The 26581-nt window shown below is 36.4% G+C and overlaps 1 protein-coding gene across 1 annotated transcript; it reads right to left on the minus strand.

Moving 5' to 3' along the window:
• Positions 1 to 190: 190 nt before the first annotated feature.
• On the minus strand, positions 191 to 22952 carry LOC106077801 (filaggrin-2-like). The gene is made up of 10 exons (XM_056037991.1): positions 22614 to 22952; positions 17200 to 19441; positions 14768 to 14859; positions 14242 to 14374; positions 9496 to 12884; positions 5135 to 5306; positions 4007 to 4940; positions 3271 to 3362; positions 2374 to 2506; positions 191 to 332 (listed from the first exon to the last, which is right to left on the minus strand). The coding sequence occupies exons 2-5, from the start codon at positions 19416 to 19418 to the stop codon at positions 12740 to 12742; spliced, it is 2589 nt and encodes an 862-aa protein (XP_055893966.1). The 5' UTR covers positions 19419 to 19441; positions 22614 to 22952; the 3' UTR covers positions 191 to 332; positions 2374 to 2506; positions 3271 to 3362; positions 4007 to 4940; positions 5135 to 5306; positions 9496 to 12739.
• Positions 22953 to 26581: the final 3629 nt, after the last annotated feature.

The following is a 26581-nucleotide window of genomic DNA, read 5'->3' on the forward strand; positions in this document are numbered from 1 at the left end:
GTCAATCTAACTACTAATATGTCAAACTAACTACTAATATGTCAAACTAACTACCGGAATGCCAAAACTTACTACCAATATTTCAAACCAACTAACGATAAGTCAAACCTACGACTAATATGACCTAATTAACTTACAGTTTTAATTTAGTAAATTAAGCTTCACCTCTGGACGCTTTAATTACCTGACATTTTTCACAACCTTTAAGGACAAGATGGCGCCATTCTTAATGCCCCATGTCTTCAAGAGGACAGTTGCAAGCGATGATCTCAGCTTGGTCCTTGTGGCGCAAGTCTAGGATGACCTCACCGTCGTTGTTGAACCAAATGTGACTGAAAAATAGAACATCAAGACAATAGGACTCAACATTTTGTCAAATTAAAATCGATTCTATCTTTACGAAGCTTATATTGGTCTATAATTTTGTAATCGATTTCTTTATTGTAATGTTTTGATATTGCAAGGAGTCTTTCCAGTGAAGCTCTGCACACATTTTCTAATAACAGTCGGGATAATTTGTACGCCGCAGGCCGTGCGCAAAGCGTAGTGTAGTTCTACTTATTTATTCAGTTTTTAATGAAAAAACAACAACAACAACAAAACAACAACAACAAAAAACAAAAACAGCAACAACAAAAAACAAAAAAAAAACAACAACAACAAAAACAACAACAAAAAACAACCAAAAAAAACAACAACAACAAAAACAACAACAAAAAAAACAACAACAACAAAACAACAACCAAAAACAAAAAAAAACAAAACAAAAAAAAACAATAACAACAACAACCAAAAAAAACAACAACAACAAAACAACAACAACAAAAAAAAACAACAGCAACAAAAAAAACAACAACAACAAAACAACAACCAAAAACAAAAAAAAACAAAAACAACAACAACAAAAAAAAAACAACAACAACAAAACAACAACCAAAAACAAAAAAAAAACAAAAAAAAAAACAAAAACAACAACAACAAAAAAAACAACAACAACAAAACAACAACAACAACAACAAAAAACAACAACAACAAAACAACAACCAAAAACAAAAAAAAAACAAAAAAAAAAACAACAACAACAACAAAAACAAAAAAAAACAACCAAATACAACAACAACAACAAAACAACAACAACGACAAAAAAACAACAACAACCAAACAACAACCAAAAACAACAACAACAAAAAAACAAAACAAAAAAAAACAACAACAAAACAAACATAGATTCGAGTGCAGTAAATCCCGTGTTCACAATAATAAGGCGTAAGCCACATTAAATTTTAAGTAATTTCTATTTGAAATAAATCATACTAACAAAATGTACTATAAATAAAAAAAATTAACTTATTTGAAGTGTAATTTAGTGTAATTGTATCAATTATTTTGGAGCAGTCATGTAATTTACTACAATAAATCTGTGCGATTAATAATATTTTTTTACCGATATTTTTTAAAGCGCATTTTCATGCTTTTAGCTTTCTCAGTACGATAAGATCCTAGCACCTGTCTAGACCGGTTGAGAAAGTTGGGGGAGGGGGGTGAAGAAATAATATCTGGGTGAATTTCTCAGTGATTGGGTTTTTAAAGCATTTACAGAAAAAAAAAAGGAGAACGACCTGAATTCGAACTCGTGGCTCACGCCTCCTCGGGCCTATGTGCTAACCACTCCGCTAGTAAGGTACTTATGACTAAAGAAGATTGTATAGTTATAGATTGTTTTTTTTCCATTTAGAGCGGTGACCTATATACTATATAGGGGACTAATTCAGCTCATACCACCACTTCAGTCAAGTACTATTTTTTTTCCAATAGTTAATTAACAAATTGGTAATTCTTGTGTTGTCAGGTAATAGAAATAATTGTGTTCAATTTCAGCTTCATCCAAGATTGGGTGTCGGGGCAATAGCGTGTATAAAGTGAGTTGATATAAGCTTTGTAGAAATGTAACGGTCAAACCAGAGTTTTCACTTTGTGACCAGATTTTTTTTCCCCAAAAAATGTACATAAACTGTCAATGCTAGGAAAAAAATTAGAGCCATTTTCGAAATATCCGTCCACCCAATGTCCACTCATGAAAAGAAGTAAAATTGTTTGAATGTGAGCCTTGTACATGGCTGCCTGGTAGTGTGGCATGCGCTCTGGACTGTCGTTCGGTCGTGTCAATGGTACCGGGTTCGCATAATACAATGAAGATTATTACATCCTTGCCTAAACGTCCCGTCACCACGTCACTACTGCGGGGAATGGGGGCGGGTAAGGTTATAAACTGGGACCATCGAGACGCAGGTCTAGAGGGCTAACCACACGACCACGCAGCCATCTTAGATGGTAAACCAAGTCTAAACTATAGATGGTTACCTATAGGCCTACCTTACATGTAGACGATGCAGTAAGTCTTGTATTTCAGGTTTGATTCTGGCCACTCGGTCTGGTCTGTTTTTGCAGTGACCGGTTATTACGAATATAAATCTGTCTTGGTCTCTGTATCCGTTCTCTTTATAATCTGCAGAGATAAATTCATCCATTTATCTTATCTTATGTTATAAAATACAGACGTTACTTCAAAAAAGAAGATGATTACGTTCTACGCGTCATCCATCTATTCTAGTCATGCATGATAACCAATGACTTTAATTTTACCAAGTCATTGATTTTCCTGGCTGGTTCAGGCAACCCATTCCATGATCTAATAGCACTAGAGAAGAAGGAGTGTTTGTACAAATATATCTTAGCATATGAAATTTGGAGTACATTTGGTTTGCGATTCTATTACGCATATCTCATTATAATTTTTTTTTTTTTAATATATATATTTTGTTTTTGTATTAGAAGATTATGGTTCAGTGTTTCATGAATAATTGCTACTTAACTTTTTGAGTCTTCGTTTCATTGATTTTAAACGACAAAAAAAAACTGTAAAATAATAAGATAAGAGGGAGAAATGAATAAAAATAATAAAAAGAGCTGAAAGAGAGAAGAGAGAATTGGAGGAAGAAAGAGATAGAGAGACTGGAAGAAAGAATGAAGTAGAGACAGTGAAAGAAGAGAGATGGGAGAGAGAAAAGAGACAAATATGGACAGAACGAGAGCCCTGAAGCAGACGCTGAAAATAAAGCACAAAAAAAAAAAAGTGTGTAAATAGTTTGTACATTGAGCACGGTACCTCCTTTCATCTCCCTCACCTTTCTTCTCTTGGACGATAAAAGAGGAGGGGGAGGGGCTACAAGTGTATTTTTCACCATTTGAAACATAAAAACATGAACTTACATTGAAGCTGGCGATTGAAGTAACGACGGAAGCTCGCGGTGGCTTCTGGGATTGTTTTCTTGTGCAGGTCAATCTTCTTGTGTTTGGGCTCACTGGGGACAAAATCAGATAGATAGAGACAGACAGACAGACAGACAGACAGATAGATAGATAGATAGATAGATAGATAGATAGATAGATAGATAGATAGATAGATAGATACACACATCCATCTTGTTTTCTAAATACGATCTTTCAACCTTCGAACACGTGATCGCCATATAATTTCCGTCGATCTTTCCGCACATACAAACATACATCCACACATACAAACATACATTCACACATACAAACACACAAACAAACATACATCCACACATACAAACATATATTCACACATACAATCACACAAACAAACATACATCCACACATACAAACATACGTTCACACATACAAACATACATTCCCACGTACAAACATACATCCACACATACAAACATGCATTCACACATACAAACATACATCCACACAAACATCCACACATACGAACATACATCCACACATACGAACATACATGCACACATACATGCACATATACAAACATACGTCCACACATACATTCACACATACAAACATACATCCACACATACATCCACACATAGAAACATACATTCACACATACATCCACTTATACAAACATACATTCACACATACAAACATACATCCACACATACAAACCTATCCCACTACATCTCACCACTTTCCCTGTCCGTAAGTTGTCTTATATTCAGATATTTTTCTTTTCAGATCAACATTGGCTCTGTTCTGGAGGACAGCGCTCGAGGTCTTGTGGCTCTCAAGGTCCTGAACATCTCGAGGTCCTGAGCCTCCCGGGGTCCTGAAGCAAGAGAGTCGTTCTGTAGCACTCGCCCATTCTCCGCGCCTTCGACTGGAACGACTCCCTACTGGAATAAAACCAGCCATGCTGCTGTTATCAGCCCGGTGACCACTGGGCATAAACTCTATGTCGTCCAGTGACCAGTTCGGAACTCGCTCTTTTGGCGGCATTTCTGTGTGAGAAGCTGAAGGAGATCCTCGACAAATGTCTGCATAGCTTGTTCTGGGCGTAGTGGTAGAGTAAGCAGGCGGGTATCTGGAGAGGTCAAGGCCATCACTTTGAGTTCCTGACCTTTGAGGTTTACCGAATTTTGCGAAAGGAATTATTTGGGATGAAATTTTATTTTTTTTTGCGCTCATATTTTCAGACGTATGAAATTGGCTCCAATGGTCAGCTATCGGAGAGGAATCGTTGTCACCTGTTGTCTTGCTTCTAAAAATGTTTAGTGTCCAGATTTGAGGAAAGCTGGATGTATTGATCTAAATACTTGGGAATGATTATACTTTGGTTGTTTCAAATATAGGTCAGTGTGATTCGCCTTGCTGATCCTTTGAAATCAATACGTTTATACCCTGATAATTATTTTTTCAATGTGTAGACTTTAACTGTATATTGTAATCATCAAGAAGCTACAGGAATCTCCTGTTCTGACAGCCTGCTTGCTACAAGTAGTTCATAGTCTACATAAAATCAAGCCAATGTTCCATTACCATGAACAGAGACAATTTGATAATGTCTATACCGTTAGTTTGTGTACACTTCTAGTGGTAGCAAATATTCAGTTTTTCGCTACCTGGAGGAGTGAAATAAAAAGATGAAGTAGCTTTAAAACGTTATTCATAGTATTATTTGTATGTAAAATAAATATATATAGATATGGCCATTAAAAAGGATATATAATGTTATAGTTTAATTAGCGCTATAAGTGGTGCATAGGTAGGCTTTCAAGGAAGAAACAAGTAAGAGAAGCAGAAACCAATGCCTCACCCAGGGGCCAGATTACGAGATTGCATGGCTGCCTGGTCGTGCGTTTGCGTGCTGGACTGTCGTTCGGACTTATCGATGATCCCCGGTTCAAGCCCTGCCCGCTTTCATCCCCCGTCGCCCTGCGGAAGGTTTGGGCTAAGAAGTTAAATTATCTTCAACTCTGAAGGAACATCTGAAACATGTCAAACATTTTACAAACAAACATTTTAACAAGAAGAAAAGAGGAAAATCTGCCCTGTCCGCTAGCCCTGCCTAAAATAGATTCTTCTTCTAGTCAGCTTTTGGCAGCTGAACTGTGAAAAAAATCAGAGGCGGCCTTATGGATGGCGAGTGGGGCAGCCGCCCCTGGCGTCGCGGTTTAAGGGGGACCCACAATAAAGAGAATCTAGCATTTCGATGCAAAAACTGTGGTAAAGTTTGCTTTGTTTGGTCACAACAAGTTCTGCCGCAATTGAAGAATAAAACCAAAAGCCGTCTGAGTGAATCCATTGTCTTTCCAGACTGAAGGAACATTTCATTAGTATCATAACATTCGTTTACTAAGTGTTACTAAGTTTTACTAACCAAAGCTGTAATTTTTGGACGCGTGCATTATGTCTCGGAGGCGCAGTGGCTGAGCGATGAAGCGCTTGGCTTCCGAACTGGGGGGGGGGGGTTCGATTTCTGGTGAAGACTTGAAATTTTACTTTCGGGATCTTTTGGCGCCTCTGTCAACCTTACGTCGTTAGCCAGATATATGAGGAGAGGCACCCACCGTCGAACCTCCCTCCCCCCTCCACAACAAACACCGCCCCTTCTTGCTAGGATGTAATAATCTTCAATTCTGAACATCCGAACCATGTTATAAAAAGTTCAAGATCCGTTTTCGAGCACAATGGTGAGATTCATCCCATTCTATTCTTTAATTTCTCGTCGTTATAGAACGTCAGTAAAACAGACAGACAGCACAAAATACACTTTTACTGGTCCGAAAAAGTGTCCCTGTTAAGGACAGCTTAAACCCCCAAATAGAAATTACATGTTTTAATAATTTAAAAAATGCTTTTTTTTATTATGTTTAGGTTTGCAAATATGAAAAAATAAAAATTCTTTATATCTAATCAACTTTAAAAAAAATAAAAATTCTTTATATCTAATCAACTTTAAAAAAAATAAAAATTCTTTATATCTAATCAACTTTAAAAAAAATAAAAATTCTTTATATCTAATCAACTTTAAAAAAAATAAAAATTCTTTATATCTAATCAACTTTAAAAAAAATAAAAATTCTTTATATCTAATCAACTTTAAAAAAAAATAAAAATTCTTTATATCTAATCAACTTTAAAAAAAAATAAAAATTCTTTATATCTAATCAACTTTAAAAAAAAATAAAAATTCTTTATATCTAATCAACTTTAAAAAAAATAAAAATTCTTTATATCTAATCAACTTTAAAAAAAAATAAAAATTCTTTATATCTAATCAACTTTAAAAAAAATAAAAATTCTTTATATCTAATCAACTTTAAAAAAAAATAAAAATTCTTTATATCTAATCAACTTTAAAAAAAAATAAAAATTCTTTATATCTAATCAACTTTTAAAAAAAATAAAAATTCTTTATATCTAATCAACTTTAAAAAAAAATAAAAATTCTTTATATCTAATCAACTTTAAAAAAAAATAAAAATTCTTTATATCTAATCAACTTTAAAAAAAAATAAAAATTCTTTATATCTAATCAACTTTAAAAAAAATAAAAATTCTTTATATCTAATCAACTTTAAAAAAAATAAAAATTCTTTATATCTAATCAACTTTAAAAAAAATAAAAATTCTTTATATCTAATCAACTTTTAAAAAAAATAAAAATTCTTTATATCTAATCAACTTTTAAAAAAAATAAAAATTCTTTATATCTAATCAACTTTTAAAAAAATAAAAATTCTTTATATCTAATCAACTTTTAAAAAAAATAAAAATTCTTTATATCTAATCAACTTAAAAAAAAAAAAAAATTCTTTATATCTAATCAACTTTAAAAAAAAATAAAAATTCTTTATATCTAATCAACTTTATGAAACATAAAAATTCTTTATATCTAATCAACTTTAAAAAAAATAAAAATTCTTTATATCTAATCAACTTTAAAAAAAATAAATAAATTCGGGGGCTGTTTTTAGCTAAAATGATGAAGAAATTGTTAATTTTCTTGTCGAGATTTCTTGTAAGCTACTAAAGCTAGTTCAATAAAACTTCAGCTGTTTATTACTCAATACTAGCACAAGATTGTGAAGCAGAATTAACCAAATTCATTGAATAGTAACAAAGTTACAGCTCTAAACATGGTTGTGGCCCATTATTTCAAGTTTTTATTGGTGGTTAGGCATAGCAAAAAAATTAATTACTCTAAAAGTTTTCAACCTTTTGTAATTATTCTTCACTTTATTTGTGACAAATTTCATGGAAAAATGTTCATAAATAAATTTTCTATCACGCCGTCTCTGAACAAAAAAAAATATGAAAATGGTTAATAGGAGAAAACAGCAAAATACGACAACCTCTGTGGTAAAAACGAAGTTAGTATACAAAATATTAAAAAAAATATTTAAAATACTTCCACTTTGAATTTGGACATGTTGTATACACCTCATTGTTCAGAAATGAATGCTGTATAATATTCAGTATTAAAGGACCCCCGTCAGTTTAAAGAGAGGCCACTCGTGTATTGTTTTGGACTTTTAAACATTGTTGTTCTCTCCCCTTACAGGGTCTAGCAGCAGTGAAGCACTTCTTGTACACTTGCAGACGTCACCTCGAAAGTGTAAGCTCATTACGTCCTACTCGTTTCGTATATAATCTAATCATGCATGTTAATCAGTAGGTTATACACTGCTAAGTCGTTGGTTTTCTTTGGCTGATTCAGGCAACCCATTCCATTCTCTAGTGACACCAGAGAAGAAAAAGCACTTAAAATGTATATTTATTCTAGCATATGAAACGAGGAATGTACTCTATATCTTTGTATTTCATTACATTTTTAAAATTATTTCTCAATGTTTTATGTATTATTGCTAGTTTACTTTTACTGTATTACTGTCATGGAGTGCCTCTAAATTTACAAAAATAATATGGTTCAAAAAATGGGAAAACCCCAATGATGGGGATCTTTTTTATCCTATTCTGATTTTCCACATATAAACTTCGAGGACACGATTGAAGAAAGTAAATCACCAAAGAACGAAATCAAGAAGATTGTATTGAAAGACAGAATCAAGAAGATTGTATTGAAAGACAGCAGCTGAAGGGATTCATAGTTTAGATCTGATTTGTTTTATTTTAATGTTTATGATAAAATTTAGCCTACAACTTTGCAACTTAATGGCATTCTCTGACTATCTTGCTCTCTAGCTATAAATAATACATTGACGCTTTATTTGATTTTTTTTTTTTTTTTTTTTTTTTTTACAATATTTACAAACATTTTATTTTGTTTGTTAATAGGGTCAATATTACATTTAATAGTTACAATGACAAATCTTACCATTTATCATAAATACAAAGTAAATTTTCTACCACTTATATTTCAGTAAGTCTCACGTCATTAAAAGTTTCACACACACACACAAAAAGTCATCCCTAAAACAAAGACTTAATGTCAAAGTGAGCACAATGTCTAATGAACAGCCTTGAACTTGTACCTACAAATGTCAGACGCAGATTGCACTTTACTTTCATTTTAGGCCAATGCCAAGGTTAGTGTGAAATAATATTTTTTTTTAGTATTCACATTAAATATTCAACACATTTTTTGTAGACACACATTTGATTTTAAGGTTTTAAAGCCAAAGACTCCTAGAGTGAACATTCCTAATTTTTAAACCATCCACTAGATATTTTAACTCTTTCAGTGCAAATTTTTTTTATTGAAAAAATGGGAGTTTTGCGGAATGAACACAAATTTTCAAGGGGGGTTGAGTTACTAAAACAACTATAACTTTTTTATTTTATTAAATAATCTTACATATTATTTTATTTTAAAGGAAAATGAATGGACTACAAAAGTAAAGTAAATTAAATAAAGTATTCAAACAAAATTTTTTAAAATTAATTTTAAACTGAGTACGGAAAAAAGAAAATATTTTTAAAATTCATTAAAAAATCGATATACTGAAAGATTAAACCTTTTCATTAAACATTTAATCTATAAATATTTTTAAAATCCCAATACTTAACATATTTAATCACTCTAAATTTATTGGATAGGTTAATTACTTTCATTATTTGTGTTGTTATATAAATATTTCTTGTAAATACTATATAAGTATTTTAATTAATGTTTTAAAAATGGTTTTCTATTATATACGTATTCTTCCTTACCTTGTCTGGTAAATCAAAACACTAATCATATTAAAAACACCTTTCAAATAGATTAATATTATATACATGTACTTATATAGTCTTATTTATCTGTATGTATATTTGTGTGAGCATTATCGCGTCTACTTTGAAAGAATAAATTTTACGTCATTGGTTTGTATAACAAGAGAGATCATCCATAAACAAATGCCCAACAAAGGCTTTAAATCTATTTACAGCACACACATACCTATGTCAGCACGATACGATATATCCGATTAGAATCGATCGATTATCTACACTACCTTGTAGCTGTCGGTTGATATATGTATATTTAGCACCGTGGTAGATAGTGCTTGCGTGCATGTCTCGTATCTGGGTGCGTGTTTGCATGTGTGTGTGATAACGGGCACTAAACTACGATATGTAAATACTGTATCGATTACCGCCGTAGTGAACCCAATGCGTGGACAGTTCAATAATTTATTGATCGGGCGGTAAGACCACAGCTGTCACATTTCCAACTCAAGCATCTAGTTAGATGTCTTTGTATACAGTGTCATTCAAGTCTAACAGCAAATAAATAAATAAATAAATCTTAAGATATAAATAAATGGCTTTTACAGTCTTAGAGCCTAACCTTGTGACTAAATATCTTAACATATATTAATTTGATATAAAGGTCATATTTATTTTAGTACTTAACACCTGTTAGAAGTCAGATTGGACGACACCAGTTTTATATTTAAATCTTCCTTTGTAAAAGAAAAAGCTTTTCTCATTTCGATATGGTGGCGTATGTTGGGTATACTTAACAAGCTCAAGCCTGACATTACCCGCGACCTGCGGGTCTAAATTTGTGTTTACTAATCTAGTGGATTGGATTTAGATGTATGTTAAACTTAGCTAATGATCCTTTCAAGTTTTTTCTCTTTCGCTACGAAAATAAAATTAGGTTTGCGAAAATGGGTTTACCCGAAGCCGATACATACATATCTATTAAAAACGAAAAGAGCGATACATTAATAGTGCAATTAAAACGGGTTTTAGAGAGAGAGAGAGAGTGTGTGTGTGTATTAATGATAACTAAAATCAGGTAACTATCACTCAGCTGTGGCTGAATGGTCAAGCGCTTGGCTTCCGAACCTGGGGTCCCGGGCTCGAATCTTGGTGAAGAATGGAATTTTGAATTTCGGGATTTTCAGGGCGCCGCTGAGTCCACCCAACTATAATGGGTACCGGAGTTAAGTAAGGGAAAGTAAAAGCGGTTGGTCATTGTGTTGGCCACACGACACTCTGCTCGTTAACCGTTAGCCAAAGAAACAGATGACCATAACATCATCTGCCCTATAGATTGAAAGGTCTGAAAGGGGAAACCATCACTATAATATGGTCACAGCCGTAGTGGATCCCTTAGACAGAACTTGGGATGAAGAATCAACGATAAAATCATTTCCAACGGTCATCGAAATAATCTACTTACAATTTTCAATAGCTATCTTGATCGTAACATTTCAAGTAACTTATGGTAGCAACCTTTCTGATAGCCAACGGTTCGGTAGCAAACACACAATAACAAAAAAAAAACTGTATCACAAAACGTGGAGTTAAGACGATTTATTATAAATATTTATTTATATTTATTATATATATATTTATTTATATTTACTATATATATTTATACATTGCTTTAACAGTCTGTATAAATCAAAATCAGTCGTTGTTGTTTAGTCTGTGTTTCAAAACAAAAACAATAAAGTCTATGGTTTTTGGATGTTTGAATATTGAACATTAAATAAAATGTGGTGGGCCAGTGATAGAGCCGCAGTTTTTGAACAGAGGGCGTGGGCTGAGCTCTCAGTGAAAATATCACATTTTTTGGTCATATAATGGTAAGCCTACGCTCAGGGTTGGTTTTTTTTAAACCTTGGCCCGTTTGCCAGGGCCCAAGACACTCTATGACAGTGGTTCTCAACCTGTGGGTCGCGACCCGCTTGGGGGTCGATTGACCATTTGCCAGGAATCGCCTAAGACTAACGAAACCATGGATTGTTATTGCCTACTCTTCTATTGCTGTATGTGTGTGTCTAGGGGGGGGGGGTCGCGGCAGAGTGAGGAATTGTAAAAAGGGGTCGCCGAGCTTAAAAGGTTGAGAACCGCTGCTCTATGAAGTAACATGTGACAAATGCATATCAATTAAATGACTTAATAATTCTTTGATTTAAAAATGAAATAACTAATACAAAGGATATTCGCAATTCATTTACGGATGGCAATGGTGGTAGTAATCAGACTTTGTTGACATGAATACTTCATATTGGTAATGGTGATGTAAAACTAATGCTGATAAGATATACAAAGATTGTAACAACCAATTAGCACCCCTTCGGTTTCACGATTCAATCATACTGCACAATCCAATCATCGCGAATGTCTAAACTGTTTTAATTAGCATACATTAATTTTTTTTTAAATCTTTTTTACCCTAACACGGAGGAAAACAAAACCCAAAGACCAAACAAAAACAAACCCAGAAACCCCAAAGTCTCATTCCAGCGTCCTCCAACACAGAGATCAAGAAGAAAGCTATTAGTGTGAACACAATCAAGTGCCACTAAATTTCCCAATGCTGCATTTCTAACATCAACCTATTTTCAATAACAGTTGCTGGGAGTGTTAAGGGAGTTGGTCACTGTGTTGGCCACACAACATTCTCATAAAATCGTTGTGTTTATATGCTCTCAACATCACCTGTTTAACAAGCTAAATCTCATCGTGAGTCTGTTTCCTTTCTCCTTTTCTTTATTGTTATCAGTGTGCTTGTTGTAACTCCGTGTCACGTGGAATACGGGTCAAAGTCTCAAGAGAAGTGTAAATAGGAAGTTTATTTACATATTGGCTTCTCGACGAATAAATTTCAACTTTCATTCCGGTAAGACACAACCTACAAGTTTCAGTTTCAGGGACGAGCTTGTTTCAGGGTAAATAAAAATCCAGTCTATACACTTTATGAACACTTCACCTTCATCTGACATCTTTATCGTCACTGTAGCCCTGACATCTATATCGTCACTGTAGCCCTGACATCTATATCGTCACTTTAGCCCTGACATCTATATCGTCATTGTAGCCCTGACATCTATATCGTCACTGTAGCTCTGACATCTATATCATCACTGTAGCCTAGAGAACCCAGTCATCAGAGAAACCATAAAAAGTCCGCCATCGTTAGAACCTTGACTTGCCCGCCATCTTCTCTAGAACCTCAACAGCTCAAATATCCACGCTCATCCTCGCAGTTGCAAGCCATGGACTCAGTGTCCATTAACTGGTCATTGGTCATTGGACCTGATAGTTCAAAACAGTCGAACTCAATCATCACTTCGCCGCCATTGTTAAACCAAAAATGGCTAAAAGGAAAATAGAAAAATAAAATTAATTATCTTATTTTATCTTAAAATATATACATAGTCGTATATGTTAATTAGAAATTTCAACTCAGCCTAGTCATTGGTGTTCCTGGCATATTTCAGGCAACACGTTCCGTGCTTTACTGGCAATAGCGAAGTAAGAGCACTTGCAAGAATTTGTCCTACCATATGGAATAAGAAATGTGCTTTTATGAATCAATTATATTGATAGCAGGATACAAATTAACAACAATATAGAAGAATAGCGACAAAGCTTGTTAGAATATTACCTTGACTTGAATACAAATAGATTCTACAGTTCAGAGTTTACTTACAATATCTAAACGGCTAGATATGAGAATCGTGACATTTTGTTTTTCTATTAACTCTTTCCCTTCAAACTTGTTCGTCTATCATTCCCAGCATGCTCTGGCAGCAATCCAAACGATAGAAATAGAGAAACGGTTTCAAGTGCTGACACGTGACCGCGGAGTCTGGGAGCACCGGAAGCGCCCTAACCGTGTGATATGGTGTGTGTTTCTATGGTGACGGTGAGAAGAAGTTAGCGATTGGTTGTGAATGATGCAAGATAAACGGCTCTGTCGTCAGCGGCCTTAGGGGAGACGACTCCATGAGTCAATATTATCAGATTGAAACGACGTGTTATTGTAGTGGGTTAGAATTTATTCAGAATACCATTTTATATTATTACTAAAGTCTACTATTATATTTATTACATTTCATATCAAGTTGAATCTGTTTATACTGCAATAACAGTTATATTTAGATCTGTTTACAAAGAAGTTACTCAAGTTATTTCAAGATTTTTAAGTTCTTCTAGCCAGCAGCTTAGCTGAGAGCTCTCTTGCAGACTGTGGTAAGTAAAAATAGTGGGTTTTTTTCTTCAGTTGTTCAGCACTGCCGTACAGGCAGTTTTATAATTTAAGAAATAATAAGCCTACAGCGGTGTAATTATCTACAGTGGTAATTACATGAAGAGCCAACGGCCGTTAACAACACAGCGCATCTCCGTGATGAAGTGTGTCCAGGCCTGAAAGAAGTTATCATAGCACAGTGCGGGGTGGGCCATGTCCGCTTGTTGCATATTTCGAATGGCTCAGGCCAAAATTAGACCAACGTTGGGGGAGGGAACTGTGTCTCATATTTCTTCTGACAGCCCAGACTTGGTGAATTTCTTCTCCCCCTTTATCGATCTATATTTTTAAAGACAAATTTAAAGGAGAACTGCTCTATTTCTCCCAGTTTACCAGCGAAGCTCTGACTCTACAAATAAGGATGAAAAAGAAGAATCACATCCATTGTGACAGTAGAAATAGTAGCAGACGTCAAACTTTACCTCAACTGCTCTTCGTGGAGTATGCGCTCTATCTGTGGTTTGATTCTGGCCACTCGGTCTGGTCTGTTTTTACAGTGACCAGTTATAACGAAGATATACTTGTCTTCATCCCGATATCCGTTCTCTTTATAATCTGCAAAGAGATATGCACATTGATAAATGGTTTGGCTAATTTGAATACCTCAACAACATAATTTAATTATGTGATTGGATGATGATGATGACCATGATGATATTGTTGATGTTGCAGTTGTTGTTGATGATGACGATGATGATAATGACGACGATGATGATAATGACGACGACGACGACGATGATGATGATGATGATGATGATGATGACAATAATGAAATTGTTGATGTCGTTGCTGTTGATTATAATGGTAATGACGACGATGATGATGATTATAATGATAATGACGACGATGATGATGATGATAATAATAACAGTGAGGATGATGTGGATGATGTTAATGTAAAGAGGGTGATGAAACATGTATAACTCTACATGTCTACGTAAAGCTTACACTGCAACTGTCGGTTTGTAAATCGATAGAAGCTCTCTACTGCTTCAGTGACTGTCTTTTTGTGTAGATCTAATTTCTTATGAGGTGGTTCCCTGTAAAAAGACATCCCAGTGTAGACATTGAATCATTAGCTTCTGAGTCCGTGTGCATGACACATATATTCACATATACGCACACACACACATTTAAAGACCGCATCACAAACCAAGAGATTAGAGACAGGGTTAAAGCAGCGATTTGAACCCATGATGACCTGTTAACCATCGTAAAAAAACGCAAGCTAGAAATCTATGGCCATATTACAAGGTCTTCGGGGCTCGCAAAGACTTTCCTTCAGGGAACATTACCAGGATAATCTTTAATAATACAGACGTTACTTCAAAAAAAGAAGATGATTACGTCCTACGCGTCATACATTGTGTTAAATAAAGAAGAGGCAGACAGAGAAAGCGATGGGAAAACAACATAAAAGAATGGACGGGCCTGCCATTGAAAAAGGTTCTAACTAAGGAAAAGACAGAGAGGAATGGAGAAAGACGGTCAACAAATCTTGCATGGTACCCCAACGGTCCAACAAATTAAGGGATAGGTAAAGGTAAAAAAAAAAAACACATACATGTGCGCATTTGTGTACACTTAACGCATAAATAGTTTTTAGTGAAATTTCTTCATGATTCAATTTTTATGAAATATTCCCCGCAAATATTTAGTGGCGTATTTAACGGTTAAAATTTGCTGCTCAGAGAACGACATAATCCTAAAGGCGCTTCGTCAGATTTTTGACTAGTGAATCACTCAGTATATTAGAATTACTGTCTCAGGTATGATAGTACTGATTGCGATCTTGGATTAAGAGTGCAAACCGTATCAAATGGACAAACTTTACTGTGTACACCCAGTATAGTGGGCACTTGGCATCTTGGGGTGGGCGAGGGAAGCCAAATAAGCCGATTAATGGTGTTGAAGTCCATCTACAACTGTTTGCTTTTTTTTTTTTAGAAACGATATAATGTGATTTTTAAATAGCCTTTCTGGCATACACTTTGAAAATAGCCAATTTGGCAAAATCGTTATTCTTGAATTCATGTCCAGATTTCTGTATCTCATTTACATAGTTATAAAACAAGGTTGCAAAGACTCAAAAATCCGTCCCCGAAGTGGTCTGTCCAGGCAGGTAAAAAGCCACGTTTCATTATTTTCAGAAACAATATCAAAAACTATGAACTACACAAACTATCATCAACTACAACCCTATCTCCGTCGATACAAAAAGAGGAGATGTTCTCATGTCAAAGGTGTTGCCGCTACTGTTGTATTTATAGTTCGACTAACGACTTGATACCACAGGATACGGAGATTTTTTAATATTATTATTATTACAATGTTAATATTCAATGAATTGATATTTATGAAGATATAGTTCAATGTGAACCTGGCCTAATTTATTTGTTTTGTAAAGGACCAATATCTCATTCAAAGTGTAAACAAAGAAACCCTTTCCCTTTTTTTTTTATTTGTTTTACATGTTTCGGATGTTCCTTCAGAGATAATTACTTCCTAGTCCAAACCTCCCGCAGGACGACGGGGGATGGGAGCGGGCAAGGTTTGAACCCGGGACCATCGATAAATCTGAACGACAGTCCAGCGTGAAGACCGCACGACCAGGCAGCCATCCCTTATGTGTTACAGTTTCCTATAGATGGTACGGTAAGACACCATGTGTATGATTATTATTAATTGTTATTTTAAAACATATTCAAGTTACATGCATACGAAATATTTTTTTCTCTTTAACAAAGTAAACAAATTGGTTAAAATGTAAGTAATTATTATTATAGAAAGTATTTTATTTAGAGATAAAATTTAAAAAAAAACATTTTGTTTACAAAAAATCTAAAACCGTTGCATAAATGTCCTTTACTTAATAGTCTCCCGTGTGTTTTACTATTAATAGTGAATAGTTGTAAAATTTTGTATTTTATGAAAAAGCTGCTTGCATAGTTGATTGGAATAATTAAAATTTTCGCTTTCAAAAAAAGAAATAAAGTAGCCGTTGCTTCAGAGCTTTAAAAGATCTAAAATATTATGATATCGGTTTTTCAATATCTGTTCTAGTTTATGAGATCTAAATGGGACGGACCGACGGACAAACAGACCACACAAAACTAATAGCGGTTATGCCCCTTTCGGGGGCCACTAATAATAACAACATAACAATAACATAATGACAGCAAAAGATATTAGCAATAAAATATCAAGATCTACTCAACATAAAAATAAGCCATAAATTACATAATAACAGCCTAATAGTAACATATTAGTTAATCTAATCTTAAATTTAATCTTATCCCACAATCTGATCAACCAATCAGACACACAATTGTGCATCACGTGACGAAGAAAAAAAAATTCTATTACGTCTTTCAACTTACCATTTATCAAATTTCTTTTTCCGGCCATTGGATGACCTGGTCATGTAGTTTCCTGATACAAAGTGTCCAGTTAAGGAATCTTGGCTTAATGATCTTGAAAGTTGATGTGGAGGGACTAAGGATTGTTTTGTCTGACCAGGAGAAGAATAAATCCTCGATTCATTTGGATGACCCAGTGGTTTCAAAATTTCAGAATGACCAGATATCTTCATGTTTTCAGAAAGACCTGGTATCTTCATCTTTTCAGAATGACCCAATGACTTCATATTTTCAGAATGACCTGAAGGCTTCTTGCTTTCAGAATGACCCGATACCTTTATGTTTTTAGAATAACCCGATATCTTTATATTTTGACCCGTAGGCTTCATATTATCAGAATGACCCACTGGCTTCATATTATCAGAATGACCCACTGGCTTCATATTATCAGAATGACCCGATGGCTTCATATTATCAGAATGACCCGGTGGCTTCATATTATCAGAATGACCCGGTGGCTTCATATTATCAGAATGACCCAATGGCTTCATATTATCAGAATGACCCGATGGCTTTTTATTTTCAGAATGACCCAATGGCTTCATATTATCAGAATGACCCGATGGCTTTTTATTTTCAGAATGACCCGATATCTTCATCTTTTCAGAATGACCCGATGGCTTTATATTTTCAGAATGACCCGATATCTTCATCTTTTCAGAATGACCCGATGGCTTTACATTTTCAGAATGACCCGATATCTTCATCTTTTCAGAATGACCCGATGGCTTTATATTTTCAGAATGACCCGATATCTTCATCTTTTCAGAATGACCCGATGGCTTTTTATTTTCAGAATGACCCGATATCTTCATCTTTTCAGAATGACCCGATGGCTTTACATTTTCAGAATGACCCGATATCTTCATCTTTTCAGAATGACCCGATGGCTTTACATTTTCAGAATGACCCGATATCTTCATCTTTTCAGAATGACCCGATGGCTTTTTATTTTCAGAATGACCCAATGGCTTCATATTATCAGAATGACCCGATGGCTTTTTATTTTCAGAATGACCCGATATCTTCATCTTTTCAGAATGACCCGATGGCTTTATATTTTCAGAATGACCCGATATCTTCATCTTTTCAGAATGACCCGATGGCTTTACATTTTCAGAATGACCCGATATCTTCATCTTTTCAGAATGACCCGATGGCTTTATATTTTCAGAATGACCCGATATCTTCATCTTTTCAGAATGACCCGATGGCTTTTTATTTTCAGAATGACCCGATATCTTCATCTTTTCAGAATGACCCGATGGCTTTACATTTTCAGAATGACCCGATATCTTCATCTTTTCAGAATGACCCGATGGCTTTACATTTTCAGAATGACCCGATATCTTCATCTTTTCAGAATGACCCGATGGCTTTTTATTTTCAGAATGACCCAATGGCTTCATATTATCAGAATGACCCGATGGCTTTTTATTTTCAGAATGACCCGATATCTTCATCTTTTCAGAATGACCCGATGGCTTTACATTTTCAGAATGACCCGATATCTTCATCTTTTCAGAATGACCCGATGGCTTTACATTTTCAGAATGACCCGATATCTTCATCTTTTCAGAATGACCCGATGGCTTTATATTTTCAGAATGACCCGATATCTTCATCTTTTCAGAATGACCCGATGGCTTTATATTTTCAGAATGACCCGATATCTTCATCTTTTCAGAATGACCCGATGGCTTTTTATTTTCAGAATGACCCGATATCTTCATCTTTTCAGAATGACCCGATGGCTTTACATTTTCAGAATGACCCGATATCTTCATCTTTTCAGAATGACCCGATGGCTTTATATTTTCAGAATGACCCGATATCTTCATCTTTTCAGAATGACCCGATGGCTTTTTATTTTCAGAATGACACGATTGTTTCATATTTTCAAAAGATTTTTTCGATGGCTCATTATTTTTTACATTCAATGCACCAATTTTTGGAGGAGCCGACGCCTCAACTTTCTCCTCAGAATGTTGAAGATCTGATAGTTCTGACGTTTTCGTGAGAAATGAATTTAAAAAGCATTCATGTATTTTGAAAATGCTGGCTATAAAGAGTCCAGTTAGATCTAAACATTCTCTGCAGTCCACTAGAAAGTGTTCAAACTTTACTGTACAGACTTGCATCGCCAAAGCTATTGTTCTAAATATTTTGACCATTTCCATTTTTATTCTTTGAAGCTGACAATCTGAAATAGAAAGTTTGAAAAATAGTTTTATAAATAGTTTTATAAATAGTTTTATAAATAGATTTAAAATATCTATATTGGTATGTCTATTATTTTGTCTATTGATATTTTTTTTCATTATCTCTGATATACTGTACCTTTACCTTTACCTTTACCTATCCCTTAGTCTGTTGGACCGTTGGGGCACCAGGCAAGATTTGTCGACCGTCTTTCTCCATTCCTCCCTTTTTTTTGCCTTGTTCAGAACCTCTCTCAATGGCAGGCCTGTCCATTCTTTAATGTTGTCCTCCCATCGCTTTTTCTGTCTGCCTCTTCTTCTTTTCCCTGGCACTGTTCCCTGAAGAAAGGTCTTTGCGAGCCCCGTAGATCTTGTAATGTGGCCAAAGGTTTTAAGCTTTCGTTTTTTCACAATAGTAAGCAGGTCGTCATGAGCTCCGATCGCTACAGTAACCCTGTCTCTGATTTCTTGGTTTGTGATGCGGTCTTTGAATGTGATGCCTAGGATCCTTCTGTAGCATCTCAATTCCATTGCTAGGATCCTCCTCTCAAGCTCTGCATTCAACGTCCACGACTCGCAAGCATATAAAAATGTGGCCATGACCAGAGAGCGCATCAGTCTAATCGGCCGGAGTTGACAACATTCCTGGCGAACTTCTTCAGGCGGGAGGAGAAACTATGATAAACGCACTCTATATGATTTGCAACAAGATCTGGCAATCAGGAGATTGGCCCAAACCCTGGACCCAATCACTCATAATAACCCTTCCAAAGAAAGGCAACTTACAACTCTGTCAAAACTATCGCACCATCAGCCTCATAAGTCATCCCAGCAAAGTACTGTTAAAAATCATATTAAACCGGCTAAAACCGATAGCAGACAACATCATATCAGAAGAACAAGTGGGTTTTAGACAAGGTCGCAGCACAACAGAACAAATCCTAAACCTCAGAATACTCTGTGAAAAATATCTCCAACACCAAGAGAATCTTTTCCATGTCTTTATTGATTTCAAGAAAGCTTTCGATCGAGTATGGCACGGAGCACTCTGGGCGACAATGGAAAAGTACAACATTAATAAAAACATAATCAAAGTTATCCAGAACCTCTACAAGGAGGCCACCAGTGCGGTGTATTTCAACAATAATATTGGGGACTGGTTCAAAACCACAGTTGGAGTAAGACAAGGCTGCCTACTGTCACCAACACTCTTCAATATCTTCCTTGAAAGGATAATGGAAGATGCCCTCGAGGGCTATGAAGGTACTGTTAGCATTGGAGGAAGAAGAATTACTAACTTGCGCTTCGCAGATGACATTGACGGCCTAGCAGGGACAGAAGAAGAACTAGCTGACCTGGTGATGCGCATTGACAAGACTTCTGCAGCATATGGCATGCAAATAAATGCCGAAAAAACTCAAATTATGACCAATAGCCATCAGGGCTTTAAAAGAGGCATCAGTATTGGAGGTGAAAAGCTAACTAGTGTTAACAGCTTTAAATACCTCGGAGCTATTGTCTCAGATGAGGGAACAAAACCCGAATTATTGGCTCGAATAGCACAGTCCACAGCAGCCCTTTCAAAACTTAAAATAATATGGAAAGATAAGGGCTTAGCCCTCGGCACCAAGATATACTGTAAGACCTCTTAATATATGCATGAAAAGGTGTCAAACAAAATATGATTTTTACAAAGCTTATATCAACTCTGTCTGTCTGGTACAAAGTTTGTACACGTTAGTTCTCCCACTTCCCATTCTCGGATCAAGTTGAAACTTGGCACAATTAGTCATTGTTCCTAACAAGACATAAATCAATGAAAAAAAAAATAGGAAATAAATCTTACAGTATTGGGATATGTGCCTGTGAATTGGGAGTTCTTTTTGTCTAAGTTTTGTTTGCTACCCTTTAGCCTAATCGTTTCCTCTTACGATCGTTTCCACCAGGGCGCCACTATGAGGCAGGGTAGCATGCCCGGGCAACACACACACACATCCATCAGATATTCACATTTATATTACGTTTTATACCATTAGCAAAAACACTTTGGCATATGAACGAAAATAATTTAACTGTTTGGGGTCGTCACAAAGTTGGGAATAGTAAAAAGGGGTCGCCGAACAAAAAAAAAGTTGAGAACCGCTGCTCCACACTGTAACAACGCCCTTCTTTGTGAAACTCACTGAAAAGGGATTTAGAACCATCTTAAGGAATTAGGTTACATGTTATGTCAATGTTTAGGGGGATTCAGAAATATGACTGCGACACACTATGACACACTATGACACACAATGACACACTATGACACACTGTGTCTGCACATGACAACTGAATAGTCTCTGCACTATAGAACTCTTTGGTCTCTAGACTACAATGGACTACAGACATCTCTGAAATACATTCTATTACAGCCTACTTTGTATCAGTGATGTGCTGGGCTCATGATGGTCGGTTTGTTATATCTTTTTTTTACTTTTGACAGATGAACACAATGACCCTACATACAAGCTTTGGAACCGAACGAAAGATTTTTATTTATTTTTTTTTAAATCAATCTCTTCATGCGTGGGAAAGAAAAAAAAAACTGGAAGTAAAAGCCTGCATGTAGTCTGGGAATTCCCAAAAACTGGCATCGATGTCGAAAAACAAGTCGCGCTAATAAAGCGGGCCTGGTGGGTTCGGGCCCTCTTTCTGACCATGTTTTTATGACGACCAGATCAGATCTGGTTATAATGATCGGATTGGATCGGATCTGACAGTTCGCTGGTGGGTGACTGTTTTTTGTTTGTTTGTTTGTTTGTTTTTTGCTAGCTTAAAGGAAAGCGGAATCAAAGAGATGATCTTGTGAGTGCTAAAAAGATTAAATCAGGCGCCATTTTGCCCTCACTGGCATAGAGGAAAGCAGATGGCAGCAGATGGTCTATTAAAGAGATAGCTGTAGAGCTCTAACGAAGTCCCAGGACACACATTTGAGATCCAACGAAGAGCTCTTTTTTTTAAGCAACGAAATAAAACGGCTTGGTCTGCATTAGATTCGGCAAAATATGTATGTCGCAACTGGGTCTGCGTAATCACGAGAAGTAAAGCACTCATCCATAATCTTCGGAACAGAAACTGATAGAAAAATATCTTAAGAAGTTAACTTTTTAAATAAATATATTTTTCTGGTCTTACCAAAGTCTCGTGAAGGTAGAAACAAAGAAACTATTCACTGGAGATCTAGATCTAGATCTGATAATATCTTTTTATATCTTGAGTGTAGTCTTAATAAATCTATTTCTATCACGACAACAAAAATGATCTAGTCATAACTCTGCACTTCTACAGTAACACCTCCATGAAATTGTCTGTGGACATTTCCTGTGCAACACTTGGCCCTAAATTTGTCTGTGCTGACATTGAAACCATGCAAGTGACAACAAGGAAATGGTTTCATTGAGCTGCAGATCTCTTACAGGTGTGCAGGAAGTCAGTGACGTTCCGCATGACCAGCTTTCCTGACAACCAGAGAACCTAGGTTGTTTTTTATTCCATTCGTGGGCTCTTTGCATGTTGGAAATGAGTTTTAACGGAAATATTGATCTCTGGTAGTTGAACGGATCTTCGCAGAGTAAATATATCAGACCAGCAATAAAATCGATAATTATAAACTTGATAAAAAAAAAGTTATTTAAGAAAGGTAGCAATGAGCAAAGACTTAGATAGGTCAGTAGCAAGGTAGGAGATGTAGCAAGGTCAGTAGCAAGTAGAGAGTTGTAGCTAAGTCAATAGCAAAAAGGGAGATGTAGCCAAGTCAATAGCAAGAAGGGAGATGTAGCCAAGTCAATAGCAAGAAGGGAGATGTAGCCAAGTCAATATCAAGAAGGGAGATGTAGCCAAGTCAATAGCAAGTAGGGAGATGTAGCCAAGTCAATAGCAAGTAAGGAGTTAGAGCTAAGTCAATAGCAAGTAAGGAGTTAGAGCTAAGTCAATAGCAAGTAAGGAGTTAGAGCTAAGTCAATAGCAAGTAAGGAGTTAGAGCTAAGTCAATAGCAAGTAAGGAGTTAGAGCTAAGTCAATAGCAAGTAAGGAGTTAGAGCTAAGTCAACAGCAAGAAGGGAGATGTAGCCAAGTCAATAGCAAGTAGGGAGATGTAGCCAAGTCAATAGCAAGAAGGAAGATGTAGCCAAGCCAATAGCAAGAAGGGAGATGTAGCCAAGTCAATAGCAAGAAGGGAGATGTAGCCAAGTCAATAGCAAGAAGGGAGATGTAGCCAAGTCAATAGCAAGTAGGGAGATGTAGCCAAGTCAATAGCAAGAAGGGAGATGTAGCCAAGTCAATAGCAAGAAGGGAGATGTAGCCAAGTCAATAGCAAGTAGGGAGATGTAGCCAAGTCAACAGCAAGAAGGGAGATGTAGCCAAGTCAATAGCAAGTAGGGAGATGTAGCCAAGTCAATAGCAAGAAGGAAGATGTAGCCAAGCCAATAGCAAGAAGGGAGATGTAGCCAAGTCAATAGCAAGAAGGGAGATGTAGCCAAGTCAATAGCAAGAAGGGAGATGTAGCCAAGTCAATAGCAAGAAGGGAGATATAGCCAAGTCAATAGCAAGTAGGGAGATGTAGCCAAGTCAATAGCAAGAAGGGAGATGTAGCCAAGTCAATAGCAAGAAGGGAGATGTAGCCAAGTCAATAGCAAGAAGGGAGATGTAGCCAAGTCAATAGCAAGAAGGGAGATGTAGCCAAGTCAATAGCAAGAAGGGAGATGTAGCCAAGTCAATAGCAAGTAGGGAGATGTAGCCAAGTCAATAGCAAGAAGGGAGATGTAGCCAAGTCAATAGCAAGTAGGGAGATGTAGCCAAGTCAATAGCAAGAAGGGAGATGTAGCCAAGTCAATAGCAAGAAGGGAGATGTAGCCAAGTCAATAGCAAGTAGGGAGATGTAGCCAAGTCAATAGCAAGAAGGGAGATGTAGCTAAGTCAATAGCAAGTAGGGAGATGTAGCCAAGTCAATAGCAAGAAGGGAGATGTAGCCAAGTCAATAGCAAGAAGGGAGATGTAGCCAAGTCAATAGCAAGTAGGGAGATGTAGCCAAGTCAATAGCAAGAAGGGAGATGTAGCTAAGTCAATAGCAAGTAGGGAGATGTAGCCAAGTCAATAGCAAGAAGGGAGATGTAGCCAAGTCAATAGCAAGAAGGGAGATGTAGCCAAGTCAATAGCAAGTAGGGAGATGTAGCCAAGTCAATAGCAAGAAGGGAGATGTAGCCAAGTCAATAGCAAGAAGGGAGATGTAGCCAAGTCAATAGCAAGAAGGGAGATGTAGCCAAGTCAATAGCAAGAAGGGAGATGTAGCCAAGTCAATAGCAAGAAGGGAGATGTAGCCAAGTCAATAGCAAGTAGGGAGATGTAGCCAAGTCAATAGCAAGAAGGGAGATGTAGCCAAGTCAATAGCAAGAAGGGAGATGTAGCCAAGTCAATAGCAAGAAGGGAGATGTAGCCAAGTCAATAGCAAGTAGGGAGATGTAGCCAAGTCAATAGCAAGTAGGGAGATGTAGCCAAGTCAATAGCAAGTAAGGAGTTAGAGCTAAGTCAATAGCAAGAAGGGAGATGTAGCTAAGTCAATAGCAAGTAGGGAGATGTAGCCAAGTCAATAGCAAGAAGGGAGATGTAGCCAAGTCAATAGCAAGAAGGGAGATGTAGCCAAGTCAATAGCAAGTAGGGAGATGTAGCCAAGTCAATAGCAAGAAGGGAGATGTAGCTAAGTCAATAGCAAGTAGGGAGATGTAGCCAAGTCAATAGCAAGAAGGGAGATGTAGCCAAGTCAATAGCAAGAAGGGAGATGTAGCCAAGTCAATAGCAAGTAGGGAGATGTAGCCAAGTCAATAGCAAGAAGGGAGATGTAGCCAAGTCAATAGCAAGAAGGGAGATGTAGCCAAGTCAATAGCAAGAAGGGAGATGTAGCCAAGTCAATAGCAAGAAGGGAGATGTAGCCAAGTCAATAGCAAGAAGGGAGATGTAGCCAAGTCAATAGCAAGTAGGGAGATGTAGCCAAGTCAATAGCAAGAAGGGAGATGTAGCCAAGTCAATAGCAAGAAGGGAGATGTAGCCAAGTCAATAGCAAGTAGGGAGATGTAGCCAAGTCAATAGCAAGTAGGGAGATGTAGCCAAGTCAATAGCAAGTAGGGAGATGTAGCCAAGTCAATAGCAAGTAAGGAGTTGTAGCTAAGTCAATAGCAAGTAAGGAGTTAGAGCTAAGTCAATAGCAAGAAGGGAGATGTAGCCAAGTCAATAGCAAGAAGGAAGATGTAGCCAAGCCAATAGCAAGAAGGGAGATGTAGCCAAGTCAATAGCAAGAAGGGAGATGTAGCCAAGTCAATAGCAAGAAGGGAGATGTAGCCAAGTCAATAGCAAGTAAGGAGTTGTAGCTAAGTCAATAGCAAGTAAGGAGTTAGAGCTAAGTCAATAGCAAGAAGGGAGATGTAGCCAAGTCAATAGCAAGAAGGAAGATGTAGCCAAGCCAATAGCAAGAAGGGAGATGTAGCCAAGTCAATAGCAAGAAGGGAGATGTAGCCAAGTCAATAGCAAGAAGGGAGATGTAGCCAAGTCAATAGCAAGTAAGGAGTTAGAGCTAAGTCAACAGCAAGTAAGGAGTTAGAGCTAAGTCAATAGCAAGTAAGGAGTTAGAGCTAAGTCAATAGCAAGTAAGGAGTTAGAGCTAAGTCAACAGCAAGTAGGGAGATGTAGCTAAGTCAATAGAAAGTAACTAAGTAACTAGGTCACTAGCAAGGATGGGTTTTGTAACTAGGTCAGTAGCAAGGATGGGTCATGTAACTAGATCAGTAGCAAGGAGGGGTATTGTAACTAGGTGAGTAGCAAGGATGGGTATTGTAACTAGGTCAGTAGCAAGGAGGGGAATTATAGCTAGGTCAGAGGTCAAAGAAAGGGAATATTAACTTTTAGCAAGGTGGGGACATATGGTGAATGAGAAGTGTGTGAAGGAAGTTACAAGAGACGTCTAGTATCTAGACATCTTGGTGGCGTGATAGCCAAGCGATAGCCTGAATTCTGAGAGGTGTGCTTAGTGACGACAATACACCGTACACAAATAGACCGATTTCAACTGTAATAGTTAAGTTACTGACAGTACATGCAAAGTATTGTCGAGAAAT

The sequence above is a fragment of the Biomphalaria glabrata genome, chromosome 8, assembly GCF_947242115.1.
Source record: "Biomphalaria glabrata chromosome 8, xgBioGlab47.1, whole genome shotgun sequence".
Lineage (NCBI taxonomy): Eukaryota > Metazoa > Mollusca > Gastropoda > Planorbidae > Biomphalaria > Biomphalaria glabrata.